General features: G+C 41.2%; 1 protein-coding gene across 3 annotated transcripts in view; it reads right to left on the reverse strand.

Annotated features, from left to right (window-relative positions):
* Nucleotides 1-22,085, reverse strand: part of LOC127872886 (poly [ADP-ribose] polymerase tankyrase-like) — a 255,395-nt gene that overhangs the window by 21,430 nt on the left and 211,880 nt on the right. For all 3 annotated transcript variants that reach the window (XM_052416370.1, XM_052416369.1, XM_052416368.1), the window contains 4 exons: nt 13,573-13,750; nt 7,360-7,467; nt 6,128-6,321; nt 4,630-4,722 (listed from right to left, as the gene is read on the reverse strand). In XM_052416370.1, coding sequence (XP_052272330.1) covers nt 4,630-4,722; nt 6,128-6,321; nt 7,360-7,467; nt 13,573-13,750 — 573 coding nt within the window. The remainder of the gene's footprint in view (nt 1-4,629; nt 4,723-6,127; nt 6,322-7,359; nt 7,468-13,572; nt 13,751-22,085) is intronic.

Here is a 22,085-nt window from a genome sequence, read left to right on the forward strand (position 1 = left end):
CTTCTGTAGAGATAACTAAAAGTAAATAATGGCCAGACATGTAGTGGCACATGTTTGGATCAGTAAAAATATGTCTCTCTGAGATATGATATTTGACCTGTGAAGAAGTTTCCTGAAAATAATTGTACAGGAGCCTTAAAAGGTCGTAGAACCATAATCCCATGGTTCATTAAGTATATTGCATGAAATTATGGCAAAAACTCAGTTATTCCAAAAACTCACCAAGAAGGCAAGATATTCCAGTTTATGTCAAGTGGACAAATGTATAACAATCGCACACCCTGCTGGATCGATTTCTGTGAACTGCATTATTGAGGTTGTTCAGCATACCAGTATATACTGCGATCTATGATCGCATAACGCTAATAACTAGCGTTTGATGATAAACAACATTCTTCGATATACTATGCATCAATTTTTGTACGCCATGCACAATCACTGCCACACATGCGCAATTACATTATTTGAACCCAACGGAAAAATAATTCGACAGAAAGAACTGCAAGACAAAATGTCCAACAGGGCGTTGAGATGAACTGGTATAAGTAAGACGATAGAGAAAATTTGTTGTTCTTGCAAAGAACGAATAAGTTCCTGATTTCCAGATACAAGGATTGATAATATGATCACCTCCGTGTCTGTAAGTAAACCACGACCAATGTGTGATAGTTAAAACCATCACAAAGGAATCGTGAAAATGTGTTGTAAATGAAAAACAGCTTAAAAGAATTTTCGCTTTTCAAGATGTAGATGTGCAGGTGATATTCATTAGGATACCACATAATTGAGAACATCAAGATACGTTGTTCTATGTGATCGTCCCTAACCTTCTCTGCTCACATCTGTATAAGATGTAAGGAAGGTTGTGGTAGAATAAACTATATTCTTGCCAAGATAATCTTCTAGTCTAGACACCACTGAATAGTGGTAAATAATGACAAAAAGATGGAAATCTATGTCATTGAATAATCCCGAGATTAATACAATTAACTTAAAAATAAAGCTGAAACGGATGTAAGAAAAGACGTATCAGCAGAAAGACTGGTGACCGGACCGGTAAATACCGACCGGTGACCGGAACCATTTGTCAAGGATGGGTGGGCAAAGAAATCACGGAAAGCCGAACATTCCCACTCCAAACACACTTGAAAATTGGTAGAATAGGACAGTGTTTAACACAGTGTTTATGACCTATCTACAGTATATAGCCTCTTCTTGAACCAACAACAGGCGCCTTTAAAATCCTGGATAATACAGGTCGTATAGTCATCGATTTGCGAAGTACGGAAATATGATTGACAGTGGTACCTCCGAAATCGGAGGTGTGATGGCAGAAAAAGGTGAAAACCGTAGGAGTAACCTTAAGGGGGTCCACTCTTGCCGGTAGAATGCTTGAAAGTCTTAAATTCTGACTTGATTAATTCATTTACTTCAAGACTCCTAACCGGGACGAATTCCGAAAGGAATACGACCAGTTATAGGAAGACGGCCTGTTATGGCCAGAAGTGAAATAGAAGAATAACTTTAAGATGAGGTCCCTCCAGATCCTAGCATCTAAGATCTGAGTTCAATAGCTCCCAAGCCATCTACAAGACTGTAGCCACCATGCGGTCAATCTGATAGGCAATCCTATGAATCAGAACTCTTTTTGATACCAGTAGCTTGAAAATATGCACTGTCGTAGGAGCAATAGAAAAGCAGAAGTCGATACGAAATGTTGTCTTGCTAATCCTGCTAGCATCATTATGTGTCCCAACTGTTCCGTGACACTGACTGCAAAGTCTGTAGCCGACAGGTAAAGGAGGTTAAAACAATTCATCCTTCGGGTCTCGAACATAAATGAATAGAGGTCAAATAGTAATGTTCGACCTCAATGCTAGTCTCCGAGCCCACTTCAGCCGATCTATCTACAAGACCAGTAGTCTGCATGTAGCCGGTTGAGATAAAAGTAGAAATAACAGATATAGGTATTTCATAATCTTCTAGTATTAGTAGGTCATAACCAGCACCAGAATGGATGGTCAGGAAAATCAACCATAGACCAAGTCAGCAGAGATGATTAGGTAACCGTCGCCAGTAGAACATCAGTATTGAAAAACACAAAATGTCATGTAGATTGTTGAATCCATAAAATATAGTATTCAATACAATCATAGCCAGGGGTATACAACTAGGTAATGTAGACGATACCCGTGATACTAAAAATTGACCGATGAAAACACAGTGGAATACCAGTAATTGGTAACTGGTGACCGAACCGGACCGGTCAATGACCGGTACTGTAGCCAGGTGAACGGACCAGTCATAATATGACCGGTGACGTTACCAATTAAAGACCGAAAAATGGTGGAATCCATATGGTCTGATATCAATGTTAAGCACTGCTCGGAAAAGAAGATCGTGCCAAAAAAAAAAAAAATCCAATCCGATGGCGATGAGACATCACTAAAGCAGACGACGAAGATTCATTCGATGATGAATAAGAGGAGAAAGAATAGTCCGATGATGATAACAAAGAAGAGGAGGAAAAATAATCCGCTGATGATGAATGACTACTTATTCTGACCGGTGACCAGTGATATGACCAATTAATGGTGACCAATGTCCAGTGATCGGGACCGGTATAATATAACTGCGTCAGAATGGAAATATCTGGTGCAGAAGAATGACCATCCACGAAGTCATCTGATAATGTTAACCGGAAAACAACGGTAGATTATCAGTATTAATAGGCATAAGTGTCATTGTAGTCGTAGTGGCGAAAAGAACAGCTTATCCCAAAGCCTGAAAGTTAAACAAACTAGTGTTCGTATACAAATACGGCTCAGTGACTGCAACATGTGTGGATGCCATAAGAAAAACCATCACACGTGGAATGGAGACGTGATATTCCTAAAGGAATAAAATGGAGAACGTCGATATGACTAGTAGGTTCATTAACGCCTACTTGAGAAGTGGCGACATCCATATAACTGCGATGCCGAAATATTGTTCGGCTACGCTGGAAAAATTGTCTCCTACAATATTGTCTTCGTGAGCGTTGACGTGATAGCTTTTTCCTGTAATGTCGAGATCTGGATCGGCTGCGCTGTCGAGATGTGGATCGGCTGCGATGAGACCGAGATCTTCTAGAATACCGTCTCCTTGTGTGACGACGTGATCGCTTACGAGAGCCGCGACGATGAGAACTGCTCGACGAAGAAGAGCGTGTCCGATGTCTACTCCTTGATAAAGACGATGTATTCGACGACGAATAGGAGAATAATCCAATGATGGAAGACCGAGTTCTTCTTCTTGACCATTGACTGGTGTTATCGGTGGCAGGCCTAACTGATGACTGTTGACCGGTGATCAATGACCGGACCGGTGACATGATCGGACCGGTGACCGAACCGGTGATCAATGACCGGACCGGTGACATGACCGGACCGGACACATCACCGGACAGGTGATCAATGACCGGACCGGTGACATGACCCGTGACCGGACCGGCCAGTCAGACGTCGATCAAAGGTCTGTGATCAACGTCCCCAGTGACGTACCGGTCATATCATGACCAGTGTTGTCACCGGATAATGACTGTATGGCGGATGCCAAATGGTCCAGCATTGGTCGATGTCCTTGACCAATGCCATCTGGCAAAGACCGGCTGACGGGTGTCGCCATATGGTCTGATGTTGACCGACTGTCTAAGAGACTTAGCATAGTACGGTCGCCATTGTTCCCGATACCCGGTGACTGTTGCTGCAACTATCATCCATGGTCTGCGAAGTCACCGGGTATTTATCCACTCTTGTTTCTGCGACCATCATGTAGTCGAATATATGAAAAACAAGAGCAAAACATATTCAACCATAAACTGGTCACAGATCAGATTATCATACGGCACATAAAATCATTATTTGACCATAATGAAAATTATAATAATACTGCCGTAGATCATAAATTAAACAAAAGTTTAATTCAAAACAGATGAAAAATAAAATGACGATCAATAAGATTGTCATACGGAACGTTAAAATCATTATTGCACACAATGGCAAATGATAAACAATCTGTCAATAGAAGAACTTGCTTTGCACGATCTCGTAACACTTTAGAAGAACATGCTTTGCACGTTCTACCAATGTATTAGAAGAGTACCTTTTGCACGTGGTCGTTCGCGCCTGAAAACACCCAGCATGGTAGAAATAAACCATTGTTCGATAAAAACAAGCATGGCTTACCTTTTACAAATGAAACAAAATCCATTAAATCCACACAAATTAATCCGAATGAGAAATAAAAAGATAAATAACACAATTTATCTATTCAAAACCCCAATCAACCAAGTGAAAAAAATCGAAAAACAATATTTTAATTCAGAGCCGTAAAAGACACATATACACCTGGTCGATCTGGAAAGAATATTGAGGGTTGGTTACCGATTTTTGGCTAGGTTGCATTGCACTATGTTTAACCTGGCCTGTATTACGGTATTGAGGTGGCGGATTCCCAGGTAAAATTCCGGATGAGTTAATTCCCCTTGGAAAGGAGAAGCATGAGATAACAGGTCAGTATTTATGACATTAAAACATGCCAGCTGTGTGTATGTGCAAATTAGACAAAAAAGGATGCATATGTAGTTACCTCACAAAGCAGTGCACATTTCACACTAGAGTTTTGGCTGAAGTTCCTGCAGTAACTATAGCATTTGTCAAAGGCATCAGCAGTGTAAATTCCCTGAAATAAATATCATGATATCATGAACACAAATATGTAACCATTCAACATATCAAGATATACTGAAGGAACAAAATGGTATTTGCAGAAAACATGTAACAAACCCCTGTGACCTAAACCTTTGACCCTTTTCCTAATCTCAAGAAGAGTATAACATGTTAATACTATTCCTAATAATTTACCATGAACATGCCGATATTTTCTGTCTCGGGAAAACAGATGTTTAAATGTGTCTTATACTGGTTATGTCAGGTCAAATGCTATTGGCTAAAACTGTCCACTAAAAAGTTTGCTTTCACTAAGCCACTTATTCAGGTAAAAAACAAAAAGAGTGCATACCATTTGCCATTGCTGGGTCAAGAATATAAGTTATTGTCTGTAAGAGACTGTTGCAACTGTGTGAAACATTATACAAAATTGCCCATTTACTTCTATAATAAAGTGAAGAGCCTCGCTCAGGAAAAACAGGGCTAAATGCATGTGCTTAAAGTGTCGTCCCAGATTAGCGTGTGCAGCCTGCACAAGCTTATCAGGGACAGCACTTTCTGCCTTATTTGGATTTTCGCTAAAAAGAGACTATTTAAAAGAAACAAGGGACAAAATTGTCACAAAACCAGGTTTTCATTGTGAAAAAAAAATCTGATAAAGGGAGAAAACTCAAACTGAACTTTTGAAATGACCAAAAAAAATTAACCCCCTTTGTAAGTTTTTTTTTTTTTTTAATTTATTTTTAGTCGTGGCGACCTTGACATTGGAGATATTGACGTGATTCTTTCGTGGGACACACCGTCCCATGATGGTGAACAAATGTGCCAAATGATTTTAAAATCTCACAATGAATGACATAGTTATGGCCAGGACAAGCTCATTTATGGCCATTTTTGACCTTTGAACTCAAAGTGTGACCTTGACCTTGGAGATATCGACGTAATTATTTTGCGCGACACACCGTCCAATGATGGTGAACAAATGTGCCAAATGATTTTAAAATCTGACGATGAACGACATAGTTATGGCTCGGACAAGCTCATTTATGGCCATTTTTGACCTTTGAACTCAAAGTGTGACCTTGACCTTGGAGATATCGACGTAATTATTTCGCGCGACACACCGTCCAATGATGGTGAACAAATGTGCCAAATGATTTTAAAATCTGACAATGAACGACATAGTTATGGCCCGGACAAGCTTATTCCGCCAGCCCGCCAGCCAGCCCGCCCGCATTCGCCAATCTAATAACCAGTTTTTTCCTTCGGAAAACCTGGTTAAAAATCCATAGGAAGAAAGTGTCGTCTATGATTAGCATGGGCAAACTTCACAGGCTAATCTGGGAAAACACTTTACACACATGCATTAAGCCTCATTTTTCCAGCCCGACACTCAAATTAAATTCAAACTCACTCACCTCCCCAAATGCTGAACCAGTAAGTGGGGCCTCAGATGGGGCCACCTGGAGACCGTTGCTGAGTATGCCAATGAAGTTGGAGGTGGCGCTGCCGTGCCACAGCAGGCGATGGTTGCCCAGCTTTGTGAACTTCTCCCGCTGGTCTTCATCTGCCCTTGACACACGATAGATGCACAACACTTTCGCTGTCTTGTCTGAACACAATAAAGTAATACAATTTAATGTATCATAACAATGCCTTATATGTGAAGAAAAATAAAACATCACACAACACTTAAGTTGTTTTATTTTTTGTTTTAAGGTCAATAAATTTTATACAAGTACACAAATTTATAAACCATCATAATGACTAATATGTGGTGAAAAATAAATAAAAATCCAATTAATATGGTAAAAGTGTCTTTACTAAATAGTGGACTTAAAGTTTGGAAAGTCTAGTAATAAAATGATTTATACATTAAGGCTTAATACAATATACACTTCTACCTAACTGGAATAGAAAACAAATGGTTCAATAGAATCAGGGAATAGTGAAATCAGTGATATGCTCAAGTATGCACAGACCTGTGAACATTTGCTTTAATAGTATAGCATCATTTTTCCTTCAAGTGTGACACTATATTGCCCCATTGGTGCTAAATGGTACCATGTGCTTTAAAATTTTAATGTCACATGGAACCTTTTTGCACTAATGGGGCGATTATTTTTATATGCAATATCAGATCTTGCCTTCACTGAATGCAGCCAAAAAGGACTATTTTTAATAACATGTGAAAGGCTTCATAATTTAGCCAGGGAAGGAATGTGAGTTAATATTTTCACTGCAAACTTCTCAATCTTCACTAAACCATTCTTAGACATAAGGGAAAAGAGCAAACTTAGAACAAGTCAAATAGGTCCAACGTTTAAATCTATAAAGCCATACTATTTGCTTTTGTCATAAATTGAATTGTTAAAAATAAAGAATTATGTAATAACAGGTATTGAATCTTGTGTCATATTGACCTGTATTACAAAAGATCGAGGAACATAACAGTTTCCAGAATATTGTTTAGTTTTAAACTTAAGGGATGGTAGAACGGGTCCTGTAAGCCTGATGAGGAGGTTCAATCCACTGTGACCATAGTGGGGTGCATGTAAACAGGGATATAGAATATTGGGTTGGGTCAAAAAAGTGTCAACAACACTTTTTCCAATTTTACATGTTTGCATGGTGGAACACAAAGACTCACTTGAGCTTTCAATGTACTTGAGGATATACTGTGACTCTATTTCTTCTTCCCTGAGAGGTTCTACTGTGCAGCCGATTGCACGATAGATGTAGTCCAATGGATTGATTTCTGAAACACAAACAACACACTCAAAGAAAACAACAGCAAAAGCATTTTTATCAATCAAGAAACATTCCCCAAATAGAATGTCCTACTTGGGAAACTACTATACAAATAACGGCTTCGTTTATAAGTGTTCCACTGTGGTATCACCCCTTTTAGAATCTAAGTTCATATTGGAATAAAACAACAGTAACACACTTTCGCAGAAAAATACAACAACTAATATAAGACAGTTTTATGAGCAAATATTACCTTGAATGCACAAAGTTGAAGTCAGCAACAATAGTTTTCAAACGCTGACAGTCCTTTCTTGGAACAGAATAGTAAAGAAACACTAACCAGCTGTTCCATGTACAGGTATGTAATTGTAATACCTCAAATGATGTCTTATATTGTATCTATTAAGTTAGAAGTCAACATCAGGATATGTAATACTGTGAAACCATTATTAATCGTCAGGCATTAATTTTCATAAATTTCGTCAGTCGACCGATCGGCGAATTTAAGATCCTAACGAACAATCATGCTCTATGTTTGAACAAAAACAAACACTAAGTTGAACAATATTTTAAAAATTTACCGCAGACATGAGGCATTAAATTCCAACATAATTCATTCACTCATTCACTGCTTTTTGTAATCAAGATTAATCCGGTTTTGACACAAAGGGATGTAGATTACACAAGGTACTTAACTGACACGTTACACTTCTTTAAAACGCGTGTGCAGTACAGCTGTATCGAATGCGTTGACTTCGTTTATGTAGAATGGTAATGAATTAGCGCTAATTGTTTATAACTTTATTACCTATTAGGTGCATTGTGTTTTTCAGGGGTGTTGCATATTAGCCATCACGCAGCGAATGCCGATGAAAGACAATAAACCAAATGAAAAGATGACGATGTGTGATCAACATGCGTATTTATCACAAATTAGTAAAGAATATTTTAATTGCTGTTTGTTGTTTGATTGTTTGCGTTTAACCACACTTATTACTATATGTATCAATTTATTTATTTTTAAATTATTGACATTATTGATTTATATACCGGTAGTTTACTTTTTAAGAACAAGCACACACATAGAGTTTATATTTTAATGTTGATATCAGAATAAAAAAGCATTTTATTCAATTATAATAATAGAATAAGACTAATTGGCAATTGGCTTCGTTGTTACAAACACTCGTTAACGGTTATTCGATCCCACTTGTCCGCTAATCATAACAATGAACGTGTGAATGGCATACATTAAGAGGGTCCATTACTGTCCCTTGATAACAAAAGACTAGTTAATTGGCATGTGACAAACAGGCCCCACCTCCTGCAGTGATTCTCAAGTGTGTTCTCGCCTATGTATTACACACAAATCGGATATTGACTGACGTATTTTTTTTAAAATTCAAAATCAGAAATCGGCGAATTTAAGTGCTGACGAAATCGTCATTTTTATAAAAATGACGAAATTTTGTGCTGTCAAAAATAAATGGTTTCACAGTAACCCTTTTTCTTACAGATGTAAAGTGAAAAAGAGCTGCCTTTGTGAAACACTATGCCCTCGTCTGCCCTTTGAAGTCACACAGCAGCTATTTTAGAGATAACAAAGCCCATAACTTAGCCAAAAACAAGAGCACCGCCTTGCGGGTGCAGACCGCTCATCTATTTTCTTTTTAAAGGTGAAGGGACTATCATTTTCAATCACAAAGGAGGGAGGGGTGGATAGAAGAGGGGTGCATTGTGTGGGGGTGTGGACATTTATTACATTATCTTCCAAAAATGCGAAAAAAAGGAAAAAAAAATCGGGGAGGGGGGGGTGGGTGGGGGGTGGGTGGGGGGGGGGGGTGGGGATTCTTGGGTGCGATGGTTGGACGGTATTTCAAACATAAAATAATAAAAATAAATATTTGTGTTTTGTAACCGTTTCAAAAAACATAAATTGGGGGGGGGGGTGAGGTGGGGGGGGGGGGTATAGTGTGAGGGTGTGGTGGTAATTTGTGATCTTAAAAAAAAAAAAAAAAAAAAAAAAAATTAGGGGGGGGGGGGGGATTCGGGTGGGGGGTGGGGGGAAGGGGGGGGTGGGGGGTGGGGGGAGGGGGGGGTGGGGGGGGGGGTGTTTCTTGGGTGCGATGGTTGGACGGTATTTCAAACATAAAATAATCAAAATAAATAGTTTAGTTTTTTAACCGTAAAAAAAAAATGGGGGGGAGGGGGGGGGCACGGGCGATGGTTTGGGTGGAGTCTATTATGGTATGTCAGGTAAGAGTAGTTTTGTCAAAGTATCAATCAAATCTAATCATAAACAAAGAAGTTATGGCAATTTTAGCAAAATTTAATAATTTGACCTTGAGAGTCAAGGTCATTCAAAGGTCAAGGTAAAATTCAACTTGCCAGGTACAGTAACCTCATGATAGCATGAAAGTATTTGAAGTTTGAAAGCAATAGCCTTGATACTTAAGAAGTAAAGTGGATCGAAACACAAAATTTAACCATATATTCAAAGTTACTAAGTCAAAAACGGGCCATAATTCCGTAAAAATGACATCCAGAGTTATGCAACTTGTCCTTTTACTGTACCCTTATGATAGTTTGCGAGTGTTCCAAGTATGAAAGCAATATCTATAATACTTTAGGGGTAAAGTGGACCAAAACACAAAACTTAACCAAACTTTCAATTTTCTAAGTATAAAGGGCCCATAATTCCGTCCAAATGCCAGTCAGAGTTACATAACTTTGCCTGCACAGTCCCCTTACGATAGTTAATAATGGTTGCAAGTATGAAAGCAATAGCTTTGATACTGTAGGAATAAAGTGGACCTAAACACAAAACATAACCAAATTTTCAATTTTCTAAGTATAAAAAGGGCACATAATTCTGTCAAAATGCCAGTCAGAGTTACATTACTTTGCCTGCACAGGCCCATTATGATAGTTAGTAAGTGTTTCAAGTATGAAAGCAATAGCTTTGATACTTAAGGAATAAAATGGACCTAAACACAAAACTTAACCAAAATTTTCAATTTTTTAAGTATAAAAAGGGCACATAATTCTGTCAAAATGCATGCCAGAGTTATCTAACTTTGCCTGCCCAGTCCCCTCATGATAGTAAGTAAGTGTACCAAGTTTGAATGCAATAGCATTGATACTTTCTGAAAAAAGTGGACCTAAACGCAAAACTTAACCAAAATTGTCAATTTTCTAAGTATAAAAAGGGCACATAATTCAGTCAAAATGCACGCCAGAGTTATCTAACTTTGCCTGTCCAGTCCCCTCATGATAGTAAGTAAGTGTACCAAGTTTGAATGCAATAGCATTGATACTTTCTGAGAAAAGTGGACCTAAACGCAAAACTTAACCGGACGCCGACGCCGACGCAGACGCCGACGCCGACGCCAAGGTGATGACAATAGCTCATAATTTTTTTTCAAAAAATAGATGAGCTAAAAAAAAAAAAAAATAGGGGGGGGGGATTCGGGTGGGGGGAGGGGGGGGTGGGGGGGGATTCTTGGGTGCGATGGTTGGACGGTATTTCAAACATAAAATAATCAAAATAAATAGTTTTGTTTTTTAACCGTTTAAAAAAAAAATTGGGGAGGGGGTGGGGTGGGGGGGGGGGTATAGTGTGAGAGTGTGGTGGTCATTTGTGAGATGATCTTAAAAAAAAAAAAAAAAAAAAAAAAAAAAAAAATAGGGGGGGGGGGTGTGTGGGGGGGGGGGGGGGCACGGGCGATGGTTTGGGTGGAGTCTATTGTGGTATGTCAGGTAAGAGTAGTTTTGTCAAAGTATCAATCAAATCTAATCATAAATAAAGAAGTTATGGCAATTTTAGAGAAATTTAATAATTTGACCTTGAGAGTCAAGGTCATTCAAAGGTCAAGGTAAAATTCAACTTGCCAGGTACAGTAACCTCATGATAGCATGAAAGTATTTGAAGTTTGAAAGCAATAGCCTTGATACTTAAGAAGTAAAGTGGATCGAAACACAAAATTTAACCATATATTCAAAGTTACTAAGTCAAAAAAGGGCCATAATTCCGTAAAAATGACATCCAGAGTTATGCAACTTGTCCTTTTACTGTACCCTTATGATAGTTTGCGAGTGTTCCAAGAATGATAGCAATATCTATGATACTTTAGGGGTAAAGTGGACCAAAACACAAAACTTAACCAAACTTTCAATTTTCTAAGTATAAAGGGCCCATAATTCCGTCCAAATGCCAGTCAGAGTTACATAACTTTGCCTGCACAGTCCCCTTACGGTAGTTAGTAAGTGTTGCAAGTATGAAAGCAATAGCTTTGATACTTAAGGAATAAAATGGACCTTAACACAAAACTTAACCAAAATTTTCAATTTTCTAAGTATAAAAAGGGCACATAATTCTGTCAAAATGAAAGCCAGAGTTATCTAACTTTGCGTGCCCAGTCCCCTCATGATAGTAAGTAAGTGTACCAAGTTTGAATGCAATAGCATTGATACTTTCTGAAAAAAGTGGACCTAAACGCAAAACTTAACCAAAATTTTCAATTTTCTAAGTATAAAAAGGGCACATAATTCAGTCAAAATGCACGCCAGAGTTATCTAACTTTGCCTGCCCAGTCCCCTCATGATAGTAAGTAAGTGTACCAAGTTTGAATGCAATAGCATTGATACTTTCTGAGAAAAGTGGACCTAAACGCAAAACTTAACCGGACGCCGACGCCGACGCCAAGGTGATGACAATAGCTCATAATTTTTTTTCAAAAAATAGATGAGCTAATAAATCAACCAAAACAACACTTTATCTGTAAATCCTGTAGTTACACTCAAAAACCAAGAATCGGCTGAATATCTTAAAGTGTTGAATAAAAAACCTTCGAAATAAGGCTATAATACAGATAATTTATAAGAAAGACCAGAAAGAATTTCACACTTCATCTGCAAGTCTGGTAGGCAGACCCACATACCAGAAATCAGCTGAACATCTTAATGCGTTGCGTAAACAACCTCCAGAAATCAGAAAGCCAGACCGACAGACAGTGCGACTGCTAAATGCCACCCTACCAAGGGAATAAAAAGCCTACAGTCGAAACTGACCTAACGGCCACCTGAAGTTACCGGTCACCTGCTGACAACGGTCAGTCTGGAATCCCCCCTAAGAAAAACACTCTATATTACACTTGAATTTAACGACCACCTGTCCATAACGGCCAACGGCCACTATATTCCACTCCGAAATTCATGTCTTACCTGAAATCAACGGTCACGCGTCAGTCGTCTTGAGTTGCAAAAATTAAAAACAAAGCACATCATTTGTCCGTCTATTATGCGGTTAAAGCGTCTAATAGCGGTCATTGTCTTTGAAATTATGGAAGCGGCCCGCTGCGAGTAAATAAATAATAGGTGTTGAGACGGTTTGTTTTCCGGGGACAATTGTGGGGGTATCTTCAAAAGAAAAAAATGTCAGAATTTGTGACACGTTTAAAGTAATTATCGCTAATTAAATGACCCATAATTTGTAAATTGTACTTACAACATTGAGTATCGATTTGAAAATAACATTTTCGGATCATTCTTTAAAAGAGCTTTCTAGCGTACACAACACTTTTAAAAGCAATCGGAATAATAAATCATGGAATAACAATGAGTGGTTAACGTAAGTTCCTCACAGTAGCGTTGATAAGTCATTTCTTCAGTTTAACAATATGAAATTAAATCCTTGTTTATAAGATATTATTCTGTATTATTCAATGTACACACGCAAGTTATTTCTGTTATTATGCTTAGTTAACGGCAATGAGCCTTTGCTTTACACTCTATGCAAACGACTTGGTGGGGTTAAGACGTAGCAATACTACCAACTGACAAACCATCTAAAAATTGTGATCCGAATTCAACGGTCACCTGTGGACAACGGTCACATTGGTCATTTCCCTTGACTGACCGCTGTTCTCAGGTTTGACTGTATATGCAAATAGCATAAAAACAGAAGAGCCTGCAATTACCAGTAGCTTGCAGTATGTTCAGGTTTTATGCTCATTGCTGCTCATCAGTATCTTATGGTTGGAAATGAAACGTGAATCTAGAAACAAAGTAACAAATTTAAGTAACAGTGAAAAATTGTTGTAAAAAAAACTACCATGAATGCGATGTTGTGCTGCGAGCATGATGCGACTAGCTGTCTCGATATCTAGGAGTGTGTTGAGGAGCCTCATGTGCTGTCTTATGGTGGCCGTGTTCCGGAGGGGCTCCACACGCTCGTATGCGTACCCCTGCACCGGGATCAGGCTGTAGTAGTCCGTGGACAGCTGAGAGATCTGTGGGGAGGTAATGACATGGTGTATAGCAGGGGTGAGTGGGGTATAAAATGGTACATCAAAGAGCAAGATTAAGATTTAGAATTGTTGAGGTATTTTGAGTGTATAACAAGAGGGCCTGAAAGGCCCAAAGTCGCTCACCTGAGATTTAAAGAGACTGACCTGTTCTGTGCAGCCCAAGATGTCATTAGAACAAATGTTCTAACCAACTTTCATAAATAGTGAAAACCCTGGCGACCATGTTTTTTCAACAGACCTGATACATTTTCGTACACATCCAAAATATCATAAAAACAAATATTCTGACCAAGTTTCATGAAGATTGGACAATAAATGTGACATAAAGAGTGTAAACTGGTTGAACAATAGCCATTTAAGGAAAAATGCCCCGCCCCCTGGTGGCCATGTTTTTCTACCAACTGGAAAAACATTTGAACTCGTCAAAGATATCATTGGAACATTTCTTGTGACCAAGTATCATGAAGATCAGACAATAAATGTGGCCTCTAGAGTGTTAACAAGGTTTTACTATAACCATATAAGGAAAAATGCACCGCCTCCTGGTGTCCATGTTTTTTTTTAACCAACTGGAACTATTTGTCAACTCATCTAAGATATCATTGGGACAAATCTTCTGATCAAGTTTCATGATGATCGGACAATAAATGTGGCCTATAGAGTGTAAAAAAGGTTTAACTATATAAGGAAAAATGCCCCGCTCCCTGGTGGCCATGTTTTTCAACCAATCATAACCATTTTCAAACTCGTCCAATAAATAATTAGGATGAATCTTCTGACAAAGTTTCATGAAGATCGAACAATAAATGCGGCCTCAAGAGTGTTAACAAGGTTTTACAAATGCCATATATAGCCACATAAGGAACAAGGCTATTGTCAAGCAATATGGTCCCCTACCTGCTCCACCATTGTCAGAAATTCCACCATTTTCAGATTATTTTTTTTTGGTTGCCATAGCAACCACAATTTTTGACGGAACAAAATGAAATGACGTGCATAATGTCCATATTGTCATCTATCTATGTTGCAAGTTTCATGAAAAAATATTAAGAACTTTTAAAGTTATCGCAGGATCCAGAAAAGTGTGACGGACGGACTGACTGACTGACAGACAGACTGACAGACAGACGGAGTGCAAACCATAAGTCCCCTCCGGTGAAACCAGTAGGGGACAAAAACAAATTTTTATAGTAAAATTCATTTTAATTAGTAATTACTTACCTGCTATCATATTGCTTACTTACTCCGAAGGATCGTAATTTATCCGGAAACTTTCTGTCCAAAGAATCCCACACTTTTCATAAACATGTCGGTCAGGTCAGAACGGTCACATAGTGCCGTGTAGCCGTGTAACCAAAACAGGATATTACCCAGAAATCACTCTTATTCCAATAAACAATATGAAAATATTAGACGAAGAGCGGGGTGGGAGGTGGGACTTACCGATAGCAGGTAAGTAATTACTAATTAAAATGAATTTTACTATGAAAATTTGTTTTAATAGCTTAATTACGTTACCTGCTATCATATTGCTGACTTTGCAGCGAGAAGGTTCCCGAAAATATCCCCATCACAGCGGAACCCATATCTCGGGTTCTCAGCTAATCTTCGTTATTACGGTATTAACTTAATTCACGGATAAGCGTAATATACCTATGCCGTAGAAGATACTACCGTTTGTGCAACCACAAGGGGGCCCAACAAATACAAGTTGTCCTGTTAGCACTCCAGAGAACGAAGATAAAAAGATGAAAAAGTGGTCTGATTCCTCCAGAAAGCAGCTTGAAGCACGTCAGAGAGTGGGGTATGATTAATATACGCCCACAAAGCCGACATTTCTCGTAATTCATGCGGTCTAATCTTAAAAAGGGATGAATCCCCTGATGAAAGAGAAGAGTAAGCCCTTTTTATAGTCGAGGCTACCCAACGGGAAATAGAAGCCGCAGACACATCGCCCCCCCCTTTTAAGGGAATGAAGAGTCTCTTGCGAGAACCTCAAATAGACTTAACTCTACTAAGATAGAACTTCAAAGACCTAACAGGGCAGAGGAGTCTATCTTCATCTTCATTTCCACAAGTTCTAGAAAGACTTGGGACCTTGAAGGGTTTAGAAGCCATTGAGGGAAGTTGATTTTTAGCAAGGAATCCTGGCTGACACAACAAAGTGACAGAGCCATCGGAGGAATCAAAACGAAGATGGCTTTCTTCGATAGAAAGAGCATGAATTTCACTTCTACGTTTGGATGAAGCCATGGTAAGAAGGAAAACAGTCTTCCAGGTTAGGAACTGTAAAGAAGCCTGATTAAGGGGTTCATAGGGAGCTTTAATAAGCGATCCAAGAACACAAGCCAAATCCCATTTGGGGGTAAGAGAACGAGACACAGGACGTTTAAGTTCCATGGCTCGGATCAGTTCCGAAATGGCTGGGTCAGCACAGACTTGTGATGACTTACGAAAAGCCAAGGTATGCGAAAGCACAGATCTGTATCCTTTGATGGAGCTAAGAGAAAGTTTCTTATCATCAAAGAGATAGATTAGAAAATCCGCTATGCGTCTAGCAGAGGGATTGAGGGGATCAATTTTCCCTCAAACACACCAATTAGAGAAGAGTTTCCAGCGAGCATCATAGACTGCTCTGGTGGACTTTCTCCTTGCAGAGGCAACGAGCGTTGAAGCCCTGACAGAAAAGCGTTTCTTCTGCAGGGATTGCCTGCTAACAGCCAGACGTGTAAGTGGAACATGTCTGGATCCACGTGAAGTCTGCCTCTCTGAGATAGGAGGTCTGACCTGTGCGGGAGTTCCCTGGGAAATTCGCACAGGAGACCGAGAAGGTCGTTGAACCAGGATCTCCTGGGCCACCAAGGGGCCATCAGGAGGATCCGGCAAGAGATCACACTGATTTTCCCTAAGATTTGGGGAATTAGAATGGGTGGGGGATAAGCGTAAGCGTCCAGTTGATTCCAATCGAACGAAAGCGCGTCTACCGCCCACGCTGCTGGTTCGTACACTGGACTCACATACAGAGGAAGTCTGTGGTTGTCTCTGGTCGCAAACAGGTCGACCAGTGGATAACCGAATGTGAGGAAAATCTGGTTGGCCACTTCCTGATGAAGTGTCCACTCCGATGGAAGTAACTGGTGTTTGCGAGACAAACCGTCCGCCAGGGCGTTGAGACGACCTGGTATGTGTTTGGACAAGAGAGAGACGTTGAGGCTCTTGCAAAGAACAAGTAAGTTCATTGTTTCCAGATACAGGGAGTGAGAGTGTGTACCGCCCTATTTCTGGATGTAAGACACCACTGATGTGTTGTCTGTCGATACCATCACACAGGAGTCCCGAAGATGTGATTGGAATTGAGAAACAGCTAGAAAGACTGCTCGCATTTCAAGATTGTTTATGTGCAGGTGAGACTCCTGAGGAGACCACAATCCTGATAATGTCAGGCTGCGGGGTTCCAGGTGAGCGCCCCAAATTTCCATGCTCGCATCCGTTATGAGATGTAAAGAAGGTTGCGGGGGAAGAAGCGGTACTCCTGCCAACAGGGTCTCCTCGTCTAGCCACCATTGAAGGTGGGGGACTAAGGACGGAAGGATGGGAATCTGTGTTAGCAGATTGTCTGGAGACCATTTCCATCGAGCTGAGAGATAGTGCTGAAGAGGACGTAGGAAGAGACGTCCCAACTGCACGAAGTCTGCTACAGAGCTCAGGATACTGTTGAGTGAGAGGAAATCTTGAGCTGTGATATGAGATTGGGACAGCACCCATCTGACCTTCAAAAGGAGGTCTGATCCCGAGAATATGAAATCCTGAGAGGGAATGAGGTCTGACTTGGCTGCATTGAGAAGGAGTCCTAAAGAGAGGAGCTCCTTCCAAGAGAACTCTAGGTGTAGCAGAAGCAGTGGACGATCGAGCTGGTGTAAGAGCCAATCGTCGAAATACTGAAGCAGTTGAACCCCGTGTAATCGGAGGTGTGCGCCCACTGCGGCCATGAGTTTGGTGAAAACTCGTGGAGCTGTGGCCAATCCAAAGGGCATCGCCCGAAACTGTTAGACCTGGCCTCGAAAGGAGAAGCACAGGTACTTCCGGTAGTTGGGATGGATAGGAACATGGAAGAATGCATCTTCCAGGTCCAAGGAAACCCCCCAGTGCATGGGTTTGATGGAGCGCCAAATGAAGGCAGGAGTCTCCATCTTGAAAGAAGGTTTGACTAGAAACATGTTGAACACTTTTAAGTCTATGACTGGTCTCCAGGAGCCGCTTTTCTTTTGAACAAGGAAAAGGCGACTGTAAAATCCTGGAGAACAAGGGTCGTGAACCCTTTCTACTGCCTGTTTTTCCAGGAGTCCGAGAATGGAGTCTGGAAGTTGTGGATGCGGAGATACCAGATCTATTGGGACGCGAGAGAGTGGGGGCCTTTTTTCAAATTGAAAAGTGAGGCCTTGTGTAACAGGGAATGAACCCACGCGTCCAAAGTTATTTGGAGCCATCGATTTGCGAAGTGCATAAGTCTGGCCCCGACTGGTACCTCCGGCATCGGAGGTTGTGGCGGTAGAAAGGGGTATGACCTTTTGGAGGTCCACCCTTGCCGGAAGAAGGATTAAATGACTTCTTGGCCGCATTGGGTTTGCCCTTACTCCAATTTTGGTTTACAGACGGCTTCCGATAGGAAGATGTTCTGTTCTGTAAAGGAGGCCTATTTGTGGGCTGACGTGGAGCAGACGGACGCTTAGTAGGGAAACTGTCCCTTTTAGCGTTCTTGGCCGGTGGGGCTCCTGGGGGCTTAGAAGCAGGGCGCTTAAAAACCACAGGGCGCTGGCCAGAGTTGCTCCTAGCTGAGGAGGCATGTATCTGATCTTCACGATCAGCAGTAAGTGCCGACTGTATCCTCCCTCCAAAAAGAGAATCTGCTGTTAGTGGAGCAGTTCGAAGGGAGTTGACGCCTGTTTCCAAAAGGAAATTATTGGGCAAGGAAAAGAGGATGAGGTCTCTCCAAAGCCTTAACATCTCAGACATAGACGACGCAGCATTGTGTGATAAACACTGCGTAGTACGTGAAAGGTGTATCAACAAGGCACGGAGCTCCTCTGGGATTGAATCAGAGAGCTCCCAAACCAAGTCTAAGGCTGTGGCTGCCATGAGATCTAGCTGGTTAGCCAGACCTATGGAACGGCGTTCTCTCAGCTCCCAATTTTCCAACAGGGAAAGAGGGACTGCTGTATGGGTAGATGATGAAGGCATTGTAAGAGACAGCTTACTAATGTCAGCATCAGGAACCGGAAGTTTGGAAAGGTCCAAACCGGTAGAAGGGTCGGGTACCGGGGCCTTATAACTTTTCCCGCCGTCCATCTGTTTAGGCTCCGTCAGCTCCTTAGGGGCTTTCCATGGAGATGGCGAAGGCTTATTGGCTGGCTCAAGTGACTGGAATACAGCCATTGTGGAAGAGCCAATAGGAAGGTGGAGATCCACTCGGGAAGTCGCTTTACTTATCCTGCCGGGCTCCCGTCTGCGGGCTACCTGTTCTGTAACGGTAACCGCAGATCCTGTGAGAGACAAGGAAGGGCGGGGGCAGAAGTCCTCATCTAAGGTATTGAACATTAGTTTGTAAACCTGATTGATGGAGGCCAAATAATAAAGTTCGGCCTCATTAGACTCCGAACCCGCCTCAATCGAACCGTCTGCGGGAGCATTGGATTGATTGAAACCGGTGGAGACAGAAGTAGGAATACTAGATTCATCCGCTTCTATCATGAGAGGATCGTTTTCCGGCACCATCAAAGATATAGCTGGTGAGTTAGGTCTATCAGAGATCAAGTCAGCAGACTCACTTTGAATACCAGCGGTCGCTGGTAAAGGATCAGTCGAAAAAGGGACAAAGATTCCCGGCGACTGTTGGATCCACAAAGTATTGGGATTTGATGGTGTAGCGGCAGCCCGGGGTATACTTCTATGCAATGTGGAAGAGACCCGTGGGGCTGAAAACGCAGCCGAAGTGGTTAGATTAACCCCTGTACCTTGAGCCTGATATGTATGCAAACTAATGTTTGAATACATATTATGCTCAGTGGTTGTAGGAACAGCTGAAGTGTGTGTTGAGGCCAAAATAGAGGCCGACACACGTGGAAGGGTGTCACTAGATTCCTCAGAGAAGGATCGCCTAAGGGACCTAGGAGTCCGAGAGCGCCTAAAAGAGGAAGGTCTATGTCCCTTATCCCTGCGAAGCCGAGACACTGTTCGGCAGCGCTGGGAATGATGTTTCCTGATCGAACGTCTCCCAGAGCGCTGGCGTGATCGCTCTTTACGAGGCAATCTACGCCGAGAAACACTTGGTGAGCGTGAACGACGTCCACTCCGATAATGACGAGGGCTAGTTGAAGTAGACGATGAGTCAAACGACGACGAGCCCGAGGTGGAGGAGTAGCCGGAAACATCAGACACTACGCCTTTATGTCTGTGACTCACAGTAGAAACGCGGCTGCGTGTACCTTTGTGGAGTACTGACAAGGTAGTGTCAACATCTACGATGACCCGAACGGTCTGTGGCAGAGACCAGTACCCGGTGACCGGATCGGTCATTACATGACCGGACCGGTCAATGACCGGTCATAGCATGACCGGTGACCGGTCAATGACCGGTCATTGCATGACCGGTGACCGGACCGGTCAGTGACAGGTGACGACACCGGTCATAGCATGACCGGTGACCGGACCGGTCAATGTTGACCGGTGACCGGTGAAGTCTCCGGACCGGTCATCTGGTCATTCCTGATGAACGGACCGGGCAAATTTTGTCCGGTGTTGTCACCGGGCAAGGACCGATGCATGGCACCTCCTGATGGCATGTGGTCAAGATCGTATGGGGAAAAGTCACGACAAACGGAACTTTCCCTTCTTTGACCTGAACTATGCATGTTGCGTCTAAGACTCTTGAAAGGTGGACGCTTGATGGCCCGGGTATCTACAGACCAATGCTCACAGAAAGGGCAGCAGTTATCCTGGGTACATCCAGCACACAAAAGGCAGCTATCATGGTTGTCCCATGCTGCTCTTATGTGGCCACATGAACCACGTGTTTGAGGCATATTTTGCCTTGAACAAACAAACAAAAACACAAAACAATACAGAAATAATCGGATATATATACGGAGAATATTTTAACACAATTAAAAAACTTGTCTTTTCTGTAAAACAGAAGAATCTAGCGAAACAGAAGCAACAATTAAGTAAATAACAAAAATGTTGGCCTTTGTATAACGCATCCGGAATAAGATTGATTTCTGGGTAATATCCCGTTTTGGTTACACGGCTACACAGCACTATGTGACCGTTCTGACCTGACCGACGGGTTTATGAAAAGTGTGGGATTCTTTGGACAGAAAGTTTCCGGATAAATTACGATCCTTCAGAGTAAGTAAGCAATATGATAGCAGGTAACGTAATTAAGCTATTAAAATGCAACGCCTCCTGATGGCCATGTTTTTCAAACAACCATTTTCAAACTTGTCCAAGATATCATTGGGACAAATCTTCTGACCAAGTTTCATGAAGATCGGACAATAAATGTGGCCTCTAAAGTGTTAACAAGGTTTTACTAAAGCCATATATAGCCATTTAAGGAAAAATGCCCCGCCCCCTGGAGGCCATGTTTTTCAAGCAACCAAAACCATTTTCAAACTTGACCAAGATATCAGTGGGACAAATCTTTAGACCAAGTTTCATGTTGATTTGAAAATAAATGTGGCCTCTAGAGTGTTAACAAGGTTTAACTAAAGCCATATTAGGAAAAATGCCCCGCCCCTTGGCGGCCATGTTTTTCAACCAACTGGCATAATTGTCGAACTCGTCCATGATATTATTGGGATGAATCTTCTGACGAAGTTTCATAAAGATTGGACAATAATTGTGGCCTCTAGAGTGTTAACAAGATTTTACTATCACCATAAACAGCCATATAAGGAAAAATGCCCCGCCCATTGGCAGCCATGTTTTTCAAGAAAACGTAAACATTTTCGAACTCATCCAAGATCTTCTGACCAAATTTCATAAAGATTGGAAAATAAATGTGGCCTCTAGAGCGTTAACAAGGCAAATGTTGACACCGCACAACGCACAACAGACAAAAGGCGATCACAAAAGCTCACCATGACCACATTGTGCTCAGGTGAGCTAAAAATGGTGAAATGTTTACAATACAACCAACTTATTTTCCTCTCATTCAACTTTTCTCACTGAAAATGTGAAATATATAAGTGTTCATAGTAACATATATAAGATGAAAACATCATCACTGCAAAAGATAAAATCTAATCAAAGTCCTTAC

Source organism: Dreissena polymorpha, chromosome 3 (genome assembly GCF_020536995.1).
Source record: "Dreissena polymorpha isolate Duluth1 chromosome 3, UMN_Dpol_1.0, whole genome shotgun sequence".
In the NCBI taxonomy this organism is placed as follows: Eukaryota; Metazoa; Mollusca; class Bivalvia; order Myida; family Dreissenidae; genus Dreissena; species Dreissena polymorpha.